The 11,678-nt window shown below is 47.8% G+C and overlaps 1 protein-coding gene across 1 annotated transcript in view; it reads left to right on the plus strand.

Annotated features, from left to right (window-relative positions):
- Positions 1 to 11,678, plus strand: part of LOC103921848 (SH3 and multiple ankyrin repeat domains protein 3-like) — a 29,117-nt gene that overhangs the window by 2,078 nt on the left and 15,361 nt on the right. The window contains exon 4 of the mRNA XM_009329876.1: positions 1,358 to 1,435. Within this exon, the coding sequence (XP_009328151.1) occupies positions 1,358 to 1,435 (78 nt within the window). The remainder of the gene's footprint in view (positions 1 to 1,357; positions 1,436 to 11,678) is intronic.

Below are 11,678 nucleotides of genomic sequence, written 5' to 3' on the forward strand. Positions count from 1 at the left end.
CGCTCTTCATATTTGTGCTCTCTATAACCAGGTACACCTGTGTGATTTGGGGCATGAGAACAAGAAATTGTAGATGGGGCACCAGCCTGCCTGAGATGGAGAGAGCACAATATTGGGCTGACGCACCTTCTCATTGCTATTACTGTTCCCAGACCCAGAAAAGTTCTTCTGAATTGTATCCATACTCTGTCCTGGGATGAGGCTGTTTCTGTTTGTAGCACCAGCCTGATGTTGGATTTCTCAAGAGGCAGGTGGCCAGAGAAGAGTCCATGGTTTAATCTGTTCCCAAGATGTTTTTGCTGATTTACTGCCTAACATTTTCTGTAATTTTTCCTCTGGTTCCTATTCCTACTTCACAGCAAGCCCCCATTACTGGTTGGGAGGGAGCAGTTTGCCTGGGTGGAGAGTGCTCATTTGGCCCAGGTGCTCTCATTTAATTTGAGGCCGGCATGTGCCCCAGGCAGGATTTGTTGGGCACATCCTGTGGCTTTCACCTGGCTCTAGGCAAGGTATGTGGACTGGGGTTCTGTCCTTCTCACAAATGGCCCTAAATTTTTACTACTAATCTCTGAATTTTGAAGACTACTGTCCAGGCAGCATAGGGCACCATTTCTGTTTTATTTTCTGTGTGGTTACTAGCCTCAGTTAAGGAGAAATTGAGGGTGGTGAAAGAGCCCTCTCTGATTTTATACACCACTGTTGTCTTTCTGAGATGTGGAGGTCGGTATCTAAGTATTTCTCCTGTAGGTTTTGTTCCTTCCTAAAGATTTTTATATGTTGTATTATGTGGGTTTTGATTATAAAGGGAATTTTCAGTGTCTGAGGTGTCCATGCTTTAAAAATTCAACACTGTTATGTTTTGCCATAGACAGTGGTACGTGGAGGCTGATTTGTGGCTTGTTAGGTGGTAGGTGCATTCTGCACATCAAGGACTCTTCTACCCAGGTGCCTGTCCACTGGGTTTGGTGGGTAGAGCGGCATTAAAGAGAACAGGTGCTCATAAACCTGTTGAACTAACATAATTTAGAAGCACAGAGCTTTCAAAACAGAAACAATAGAAGGCTTTAGGAAATAGCAATACCTGGGAATGTGTGGTGGCCAGTGTGCCTGTAGCTGTGCTCTTGGGCTGATGTTTGGGCATGGCCATGGTACCAGTGCCCCAGAGCTGCATACAGGTGGGTGGACTTGGTCAGCTTGGGGTTGGGGGTGACCAGTTCGTAGGGGTTGAGCATCATTCCTTGCTCTTGCCAAAGGAGGCTTTCTAAGCGCGATGAAACCATCTGGTTTGCTTTTTCGTTGTCACTAGTCTGTAGTGTTAATTGGTCTCTTCCCCTTTCCCTCTTGCTTGCTTTCACAGGAGAGCTGCGCTCGGGTTCTCCTCTTCCGTGGTGCGAGCAAAGAGATTCGCAACTACAACAGCCAGACAGCGTTCCAGGTGAGGCAGCGAGCTCTGGGCCCCATTCCTCCCACAGAGCTCCTCATGGCCCCTGATGAGGGCATCCTCTGCAACATGTCTTGGGCACGTGTGGGGTAAAGCTTACTGGAACAAAACTGTTGATTGAAGATGTCTATTCTGACACCAGCTTAATTGCTGGAGGAGGAGGGAGGAAAGACAATGTCTGGTACATGTGGAAAGGGCTGTGAAGGTGGTATCTTATGGTGGGAGACTGAAAGATCTTGGCTCGTCTGGTCATGTGTAATGGAGGTGGAAAGGAGAAGTTATTGCTGTCTGTAGAAATGTTGCAGTAAATATTAGAAAAGGAGCAGAATCCTTAGAAATAAAGGACAGTGTTGCCACAGAAATGAATGCACCTAAACTTGCTGTTAATAAACTTAAACTGAAAGTCAGAAGACCTCTAGCCACAAGAGGAGTGAAACTCTGGAATAGCTTTCTAGTAAATATGCTGGGTAACACAGGTGGAAAAGGGAAACTCGGTCACTTTGCAGTGTGACTCCTTCCATAAGTTTGCAAATCGTGGGAAGTGACTGCCTGCAGGCTGTAGTCTGTGATGCAGGAGGTCTGTTCCCATCCAAGGTCTGCTTTGCCCTTCTTTTTTAAAGTTTTTGAACTTGGAATAGCCATTCTGTCTGTGCTCTTATTGAAGCACAGGCATTTGCCTGAGGACCTTTCAGAAATGTTGTGACTCAATGTCCAGCTAATACTAATCTTCAGGTGTCCCTTGAGAGCAGAGAGTGTCTGTCAACGTATTACTCATATACCAGCTCAAGTGGCTGCAGATGAGCTTGCTAATTATTAGTCCTTTAGAAATGCTTTTTCTTGCTTCTCCTTCAATGTTGTTTATAGCAGCTTTATGCCACAGAGTCTCAAGTGTGACCATGATGATGTCATTCAGTCCCTGCGAACATTGTGTGTGGCCCCTGTGAGAAAGAAGTCTTGTTATACACACAATCTCTCTTGTTGCACATGTGTGACTGCGGCTCCATTGGAGCAGCAGCACATCCTGGGGGAGGCAGGCAGGGAATTTCTGGGCAGATGCTCTGCACGTGCTGGAAATCTGCCACACTGGCTTGTGCTGCACCAGCGTTGCCTCCCATGCAGAAGTGGGTATGTCTAGTGAGCCTCGTGTGTCCTGAGGGACTAACTTTACTGAAAAGGCACCAAATTCCTGTGCAGCACTTGTGCTGTGAGTACGCTGGGGGCCGAAGTGCCCTCTGACCTGACCCGACCACTCGCTGGCAGCTACAGAGAACTGGCTATGGTTCTCCCTGAATCCCCTGCCACAAGCTGCTGCAATGGTGCTCTGTTCTGCATGAGGATATTTCATTTAAATTTTAAGTATATTTTAATGCAAATTAAAATTTGTCCTAAAAAGAGTACACAGAACTCACGTGTGTAGTTACCATGATTGTATATAGGAATCAGGCAGCCGTGCAGAGATAATCAGCTATGAATCACTTGTGTGTACAGTGTGGGGAACTAAAAACGTTTATGTAGTTTCAGGAAATGAATACATAGCTTATAGTCTTGTTTAAAAGTGATTTCTTTATTAAGGCTGAGACCATGTTCCTTACAAGCTGTGCTATGTGTTGGCTTGGATGCTGAGAGGAAAAAGGGCCTTGAAGGTCAAATTGAGCATCCTTATAGGCTGTCTGGTATTTTGTCATGTGCAGGGACTTGCGATTTACACTATGCAATTAATTCACATATTAAGTGATGGCTGTCTGGTCATAGCTGGTGGAGCTATGACTCTGTAGCTGGGAGTGTCATATGTGTGACAAAGTGTGGGTACTTGTCTGTGGAGAAGGTGCAGCTTGTTCTCCCCTCCATGATGGCCTGGGCAGTGCAGGGTGACTGGCTCTGGTGTGGTGCTCATGCACACAAGCATGAGTGCCACCATAGCTTTGCTCTGAGCGACTGGTATGACTTGCTAACCACAGCAAATGGTGAAGGATGCCTGACCTCAGTCCTTGGCAGGCAGCCCTGTTCTCCATGAATCCACCTTAGCTCAGACCTTCCTCTGTCTGCTCCGTATTATCTCCTGCCTCGGGAGGTGGGTCGTGAAAGAGCTTAATGCAGCAAGGTCTACTTTGCTCAGAGACTGCTGCTCTCTGGGGAGCTTTGCTCTGGGGATTGAGGATAGTCCCATCTGACTGCTCTCTGATTTAACGTAAAAATATTTATTTCCAGGGAAGGGTTTCTTGCAGGAAACCGCTGTCTCCTTTTTGAGACGAGCTGAACTTTTGGAATCAAGAGATGGAGAAAGGGCAATCTTTTTGTTTTGGGCATTTGCAGGACATGGGGTGGTGTAGCAGGTGGTGGAAGGAGGCAAATGGCTCCTGCTCTGATTTTGCTCATGTCCTGCAGAGTCCTAGTGGGTCTTAATGAGGAAAAAACAGTGTTTGTCTCTTTGTTTTTGAAGTAGTGCGACTAATTGGAAGTTTCTGTTCCAGAGAATGAAAACTGTGGTTGGTAATTCAATCTGTTTATTAGCAAATCCAAACTAGAATTTGATATTAGTGTGATGTGCTCCCTTCAGTTCCCAGCTTTCAAAGAGAAACTCTCTGACTCCCTGCTTGGATTGCTTGCTTGAGACTTCAGCATGTCATTAAGTCACTGTCCGCTGCAAAGTCTGGTGCTTTCTCACTATTGTCTTTGCGTGGTCGTGGTAATGAGATGCTGTCTTTCTACGATGGAGTTTCAGCACGGCAGAGGAGAGCTGAGCCTGAACAAGGGAGCGTGCTCTACCCTGCTGTTCTGTGGCTGCTGGGAGCTCACATAAATACCTCCGCTGCTGCATGGCTATTTAGTCAGTTTACTGCACATACCTGTTAATTTGATTGCTACTGTTAATCAGATAGCTTGGTGTCAGCAGCCTGAGATGACTTGAGATAGCAGTGAGTAATTTAGAGGGTTTAGAAGTTGTAATCTGCTTGGTTATCTTCCCTAAGGCAAATCAGCATGCTCATTGCCTGGGGTGGCATGTCACCTCTTGCTGTGTTGAGTTCCTCCTGCTGCAAAGGGGCTTGACCCCCACTTGTGGAGTGCAGTGCATGGCCTGTGTGGTGGGGCAGGAGTGCTGGGAGCAGTCTCACCTCTTTGTGGCTAGTAACAGGCTTCAGGGAGGAGTGCAAGAGCAGGGTGGGTTTAGGGTGAGAGTTTTCTCAGAGTATCTTCCCAGCTTCTGGTAATCTGCATCTCTGTTTTCCTGAGCCCGGTTTGTACCTACATCTGTCTTCAATTGCTTTTAGCTTGGCTTTTCATCCGTAAATTGTCTTAAGAGTCCCCTGTGCAGATGCAGTCTGTCCCAAAGCTCCCCCACCTCATCCAAATACGTTCTGCTCACAGAAGGATGGAGACATCATTTTTCAGGTAGGATATTGCATAGTCAGAATGCACTGGATGAAAAGAAAGTTGCGGGTGGTTTGTTTGTTTTTTCCTTCCAGCTGCTTTAGCAGTATCATTGATCAGAAACAAAGTGCTGCCAAAGCACTAGTTGTGTCTCAAACCTCCCATGTGCCCTGAGGTGCTCACTGACTGGACTTGAGATGTTGGCCACTGGAGCATGCCGTGGGTTGGGAGCCTGCAATGGGAAGGACAGGCACTCAAGCCGGGACTGTGAAAACCAGCACTTGCTGTTGGTGTGGTGAACCCACCATCCTATTTAAACAACAGGAAGGTACCCAGTGGAGGACTGGAACATGTGGACAGGTGCATGGGTGGGCAGTTTTGCAAACACGGTGAATGGTGGCTGAGTCAGTCAATGGTGTCCTTCCTCCCACTGGTGATTTGTGCTGGATCCCAGGGAGCTGATATCCTGTATTTGTAAGTTTAAATTCAGGATGGCAACATTAGGCAATGTTTTGTCTCTTAGGAGGGTGAAGACTTGTCTCTAGTCTTGTTCTTCAAGAGGTGCTTTTTTATATTGTGATAAGGTTACCCACCCTCACTACTTCAGTCTTTCTTGCATGGGACTATTGATAGCTCAAAGTCCTCCAGGTCAGTCTGTCTACAGTTTCTTGTGGTTTTTACAAAAGCATTAAGTGCTAGTTGCTGTTCAACTGCAGTATTTTGGGTTTCTCTTCTCCTTTTCCTTAATGTCAGATTGACAGAGTGATTGCAAACGAGAAGACCTTTCAAATTCTGTGAATGACCGTGACCCTCTCTGAGCATGCAAATGACATGATTTGACTTGGAAATGAAATCATTTACCTTTGCAAGCTGAACTTCATCAGAATGATGATCCACACTTGCTGTTGTAGACAGGCCATGTGAAACCGGCTTCCTGTGTCATGCTGGGGTTTGACATGGAGCTGATGAGAAATCGTTTGATGGGGTCTTTGTTAACAAGTGTGTGAGAGGGAAGGAGATACCCTCTACTCTTGCAAAAGTCACTGTCCCTGCGGCTCTAATCCAGCTTGCTGTCTACCAAGACCTCCAAGGCCTTTTCTGCTGAACTGCTCCCCAGTCCATGTCATTGCCGGAGTCAGACATGGGACTTTGCATTTGTACTTTTTCAATTTCATGGGGGTCCTGCTGGCATATTCCTCCAGCCTATCTAGGTCCCTCTGGATGGCAGCCCTGCCCTTGTGGATATTGACCATTCCCTCCAGTTCGGTGTTACCTGCAAACTTGACCTATGTGATGCTCCACCTGTCACTGGCCATCGGGTGATGACCCATTAACAACCACTCTCTAAGCCTAACAGTCCAACCATTTTTTCCCATCTAGCTGTCCAACCATCCATACTGTAATGCCCTAGTTTCTATACAGATAAAGATGAGACATGGAAGGCTCCATCTGTCTTACTTCCCTGTGTCCTCTGAGATAACTGCTGGTTTTCCTACCTCTGTATCAAAGAGGTTGGGCCATCTGTGCCACTCCTGTCTCTCAGCAGTCTGCCTTGTGTGGGGCTGGAGACTTGCTGCCGCTGCAGAAACCCTGCTCTCCTCCACATAGAGATTTCCCTGTAAACAGCAGGAGAATCCTAAAATGCTACTGTTCAGTAGCTGTACCAAACAATTTGTTTTTGCTACCTGTGCCTGGGCATCTGTTTCCTCATCTGTCCCAGCTGCTCCATGTGATTGGTGTGAGCTGGGGGTAAGACCCTGCCTTAGCTGGGTTAAGTTCTTTGGTTTCTTATCACCTGGCTAGTCTCTGCCAGTGCATCAGGTCTTGCTTTCCTTTTCCTTCCTGGTTTTCAGATGTCTTAAGGACTCACTTAAGTGAGGTCCCTCCTTCATCCAGAGGGACCTGGACAAGCTTAAGAAGTGGGTCTGTGTGAACCTCATGAGGCCAACATGAACAAGGCCAAGTGCAAGGTCCTGCACCTGGGTCGGGGCAACCCCCGGTGTCAATACAGGCTGGGGGATGAAGGGATTGAGAGCAGCCCTCCCGAGAAGGACTTGGGGGTACTGGTGGGTGAAACACTGGACATGAGCCAGCAATGTGCACTCGCAGCCCAGAAGGCCAATCGTATCCTGGGCCGCATCAAAAGCAGCATGGCCAGCAGGTCAAGGGAGGTGATTCTGCCCCTCTATTCTGCTCTGGTGAGACCCCACCTGCAGTACTGTGTCCAGCTCTGGAGCCCTCAGCATAAGAAAGACATGGACCTGTTGGAGTGGGTCCAGAAGAGGGCCATGAAAATGATCAGGGGGATGGAACACCTCTCCTGTGAAGAAAGGCTGAGAGAGCTGGGGTTGTTCAGCCTGGAGAGGCGAAGGCTTCGGGGACACCTTATTGCAGCCTGTCAGTACTTAAAGGGGGCTTATAAAAAAGATGGCGACAAACTTTTTAGCAGGGCCTGTTGCGACAGGACAAGGGGGAATGGCTTTAAACTAAAGGGGGGTAGATTTAACCTAGATATAAGGAAGACATTTTTTACGCTGAGGGTGGTGAGACACTGGCACAGGTTGCCCAGAGAGGTGGTGGATGCCCCATCCCTGGAAGCATTCCAGGTCAGGTTGGACAGGGCCCTGAGCAACCTGATTTAGTTGAAGATGTCCCTGTCCACGGCAGGGGAGTTGGACTAGATGACCTTTAGAGGTCCCTTCCAACCCAAACTATTCTATGATAAGTGTTTTCTTTCTCAGGAGCCTGGTATTCTGATGGGATTAAACCAGGTGTCACAGGCTGGCAAGCCTTCACTTTGAACCTCTGGGTCATTTTTTTTACCTTTTGTTTAATAAAAATAGCTTTTCCAGTTGCCCTTACCCCTGCATAAAAAGTACGAAAAGTCCAGGTCCTTATGGTCAGGTCATCACCTGCCTTGTACTGTATTTTTCAGTGGCCTGTTAGAGATACCAGCAGTTTCCTTCTAAGAAGCATCCAAGTTTTATCTTGTTCACAGTGTTAACTTCCCAATTTTCTTTCCCAAACCTCACATCTCTGACATGGAGTCTGAACTTTGTGTTATCAATGTCAAGATGGATCTTTCTTGTCTAGAAAGGTTCCTTTGGAGGTTCCTTATGCTGCCCCTGTATGTTCCTGGAATGTCTGTGAGTCAACCACAATGGCCGTATGACAGACCTTGCTGTAATTTCCTATAGTGAAGGCTCCAGCCCTAATCAGAGGAGTGCTTTCAGTGCCCAAGTGACTTCAGAATCAGTTGTTGAATATCTCCACCCTTGATATTTCTGGTGTGGACACCTGGAGCTTGGCCCCTGCCTTCCCTAGGTATTGTTTACTGCAGCATCTCAGAGCTGAAGTGGTGTTGGTGGAGCAGTTTGCAGCTGGTGCATGCAGGAAGGACTTCAGGACCCCTCTGCAGCAAGGGTGCAGCTGCCTCAGTGTCATTCGCAGCATACACGTCCATGCAGGCTGGGTGAGAAGTTGCAGTTTCTCAAGCAGCCTCGTCCACGTGCTGGCTTATTGTGCACCTGCCTTTCCCAGAGCCTGCTGAGGCACTGACTTCTTCCTCTGAAGTGGAAGAGGATCTGAAATGATGATGGGCATGCTGTACCTTTTGTGTTCAGTCTTGGATGGAGAGGGGTGATGGCGATGAGCTTGAGCTCCTGTGGTAGTTCAAACAGAAACGAATGGGGTATTGGGGTGTTTCTAGTTCACATGTGTGTTTATGTGGGTGTACAGTAACTGGTAAGTCATCTTTCTTTCTGCGTGTGTTCTTCCAACCCTCATTTCTCAGTGGTAATGGAAGATACTTTACCACACCTTTGACGTGCCTTTTCTGGATGGAGGCTTCTCATCTATGTTTTCCACAAATCACAATGCTTGGCCAAAGTCAAAGGTGGCTTTTCCCTTGTCTCCTCAGAAACGTTTCTGATGTCCAGACTGTGGCCTTCAGGGCTGATCCATCTGAGGCCCCCAGTGCTCTTTGTGCCTGAGTACTGCTTATAGTACCAAAACCATGCCATATAAGAAAAATTACCTGTAAAATGCAGCTTGGTTGTATGGTGTAACCATTTGTCTCTGTTTGGTTTCCACTCTGCTTTGGACCATTTACTTACCCAAGGTATACACTGGAAAATTATTATAAATGTGCGAGTTTGTTATAAATCTAACTTTTACAGCCAATAAAGATGGCTATGAGGACCTATCAAAATGTGAAGTCAGCACTGGAAGTTTTAATTATCAAGGGATAATAATTCAGTGTTACTTATATTTGTAAAAAGAACTCATAATTTTCTTTTATATTGATCTAAAAGCTTGCCTATATATGTGAGCAGGTGACTCTGGTATCAAGCTGAAACTAAACATAGATTGTGGTTTCTTTCCTGTCGAACTTGTATGCCAATGGAGCTATGGGATCGCTTGTGTTAGCTCATCCCAAACATGTCTTATGTAGGTTTTAGAAGTGCAGACAAGTTTCTTAATGATCAGTAAATGTCAATTTTGTACAAATTTCTTTGTCCTCATGATACTCATGGTTGAACTTTTCCATTTATACGTATACAGGATTATCATATGCAGAATATAAAAATAGTATGCAAGTAGTTGCTTCAAATTTCTTCTCATTTCACTGAAACGTAACAATCAGAGCTGCTGCTTTTCTGTCAAAAAGTTGTCTGTCCTTTTGATTGCCACATTTTTGTTAAATTCTTTTAAACAGGTTTTTGTGGTGGGTGTGTGTTTTTTGGGGTTTTTTGGTAGGTAATCATGCTGTAAGTAAACAAAGTTTCTTGTTATGATTAGTACAGGCTTTGTTGATGTAGAGCTACTCTGGCTGTGGTGCACTCAGTCACTTGTGCTAGCATCTGTAACTGGCAAGGCTGACCTTGACCATGAAACCCAAGCACGTGTCAGAGGTTTTAGTCAGCCTTTAACTTGACTATGAGCACTTCAGACAAACGTTTGGCTTGACGTAAGGAAATCATTGCCTGAATCGGGGGTACATGTAGGGAGATGGCCTCCCTGCAGAGCCGAGGCAGTGCTTGGGGTTGGTGATGGTCAGATGCAGGGCAGGGGTTGTGCTGGCGGGCAGAAATGCCCACGGTGCCACTGGACAGCAGCACAGGGATGGGCAGCAGCATCTTGCATGGGGAGCTGAGGTCCCTCTCTGGGCATGGGTGCAATTCATCCCTCAAACACATTGCAGAGCAGGATGTGTGTTTCAGTATCACAGCTTGATTTCCTTCCTAGCTCATGGGGAATAAGGTAGCTATGATAGTTTCACATGTAAAATTAATAGCATCATAAAACCGCAGAATCATAGAGGTGATGGTCCTGGCACCTCTGAGAGGAGCCTGGCTCCATCCTCTCTCTCCACCCTGTCAGGCAGCTGCAGGTCGCAATGGGGTCTTCCCTTTGCCTTCTCTCCTGGCTGAGCAAACCCCATGCTCAGCCTGTCCTCTGACCTCCCACGCTGCAGCCTTGACTGTCCCGAGGACCCCATGGGACCCACCACACTACTGCAATGTCCGTCCTGCGCTGGTGAGCCCAGCCTGGCCCCAGTATCCCGACGGGTCTCTCCAGCACTAAGTGGAGGGCAGCAATCCCTGCCCTCACCCCGCTGGCTGCCCTCGGGCCATCACTGCCCAGGAGGTGCTCGGCCTCCATTGCCCAAGGGCGCTGCCGGCACCGCATCTGAGGGGCCCCAGGATCCCCCAGGCCTTTTCGGGGAAGCCAGTCGCCCTGTCCCGTCCTGTCCTGATGCAGGGGGCTGCTGCAGCCCACAGGCAGGAACTGGCGCTTGTCCTGGCTGAGCCCCGCCAGTCCCCGTCGGCCCATTTCTCCAGCCTGGGGAGGTCCTGCTGACGAGCAGCCCTGCCCTTCTGCCTGTCGGCTGCTCCCAAGGCTGGTGACAGGGATCTCCCTCCCATCGTCCTGGTGGCCAATGAAGACACCAAACAGTACCAGCCCCCATGTCCATCCCTGAGGAATGAGCTCATAACCGGCCACCAGCTGGACTCCACATGGCCCATCACCACCCTTTGAGTCTGGTGGTCCAGCCAGCTTTCCACCCACCTCATCGTCCCCCTGCCCAAACTATCCCTGTCCCATTTTGCAGTAAGGATGCTATGGGAGACCACACTGAACACCTCCCTAAGCCCAGGGTAGACAACCTTTCCTGTGCTCCCCTCGTTCACAGCCAGCTGTCCCGTTGGAGAAGGCAGTAGAAAGCTAGGACTTAGAAGGAACCTGAGAGGTTGTTTTTTGGGCTCTTCTGCCCGCCCTCCCCAAGATCAGTTCTGTCTGGAAGTTTGAAGACCGGTGTTTGAGAAAGCTGCTTGTGAGTGAGCAGCTGTTCACAAACCCTGTGCTGGGCGCTGGCTGCAGCTTCCTGAGGCGGTCTGCTCCTGCACTTATAGTTGTCTGCAGTCTTAGAAAGCGTTTTCTGACATCTAACCTGAATCTTTCTTATTGAATTTTAAGCCTGTTACTTTTCCATGGTTATTGAGAACAGATTATTTTTGTCCTCGCTGCAGCTGCCTTTCTGTTTTTACAGTCAGATCACCCCTTCCCCACCTGATCTTCTGTTCTCTGGGCTGAATGTCCCCAGAGCACACAGGCTTTCCTGCAGAGACCTTGAAAGCATAATCTGATCATTACTATTGATTTACTCTGGATTCTCCTATGTCTTTTATTTAACTCTATTCCTAAAAGTAGCCTTCTCCAGCTGAAATCCAACCTGTTCTGCACAGAGCAGAGGGGTTACATCACACGTGTTAGAGGTGAGGCTGCTAATTGTAAATCCTGGTATGTTTTCCCTTTTCTGCCACAGCGTGACTTTGTTGACTCATTTTCAGCTTGTGATCCTGCA

The sequence above is a fragment of the Pygoscelis adeliae genome, unplaced genomic scaffold (genome assembly GCF_000699105.1).
Source record: "Pygoscelis adeliae isolate BGI_AS28 unplaced genomic scaffold, ASM69910v1 Scaffold478, whole genome shotgun sequence".
Classification (NCBI taxonomy): Eukaryota; Metazoa; Chordata; class Aves; order Sphenisciformes; family Spheniscidae; genus Pygoscelis; species Pygoscelis adeliae.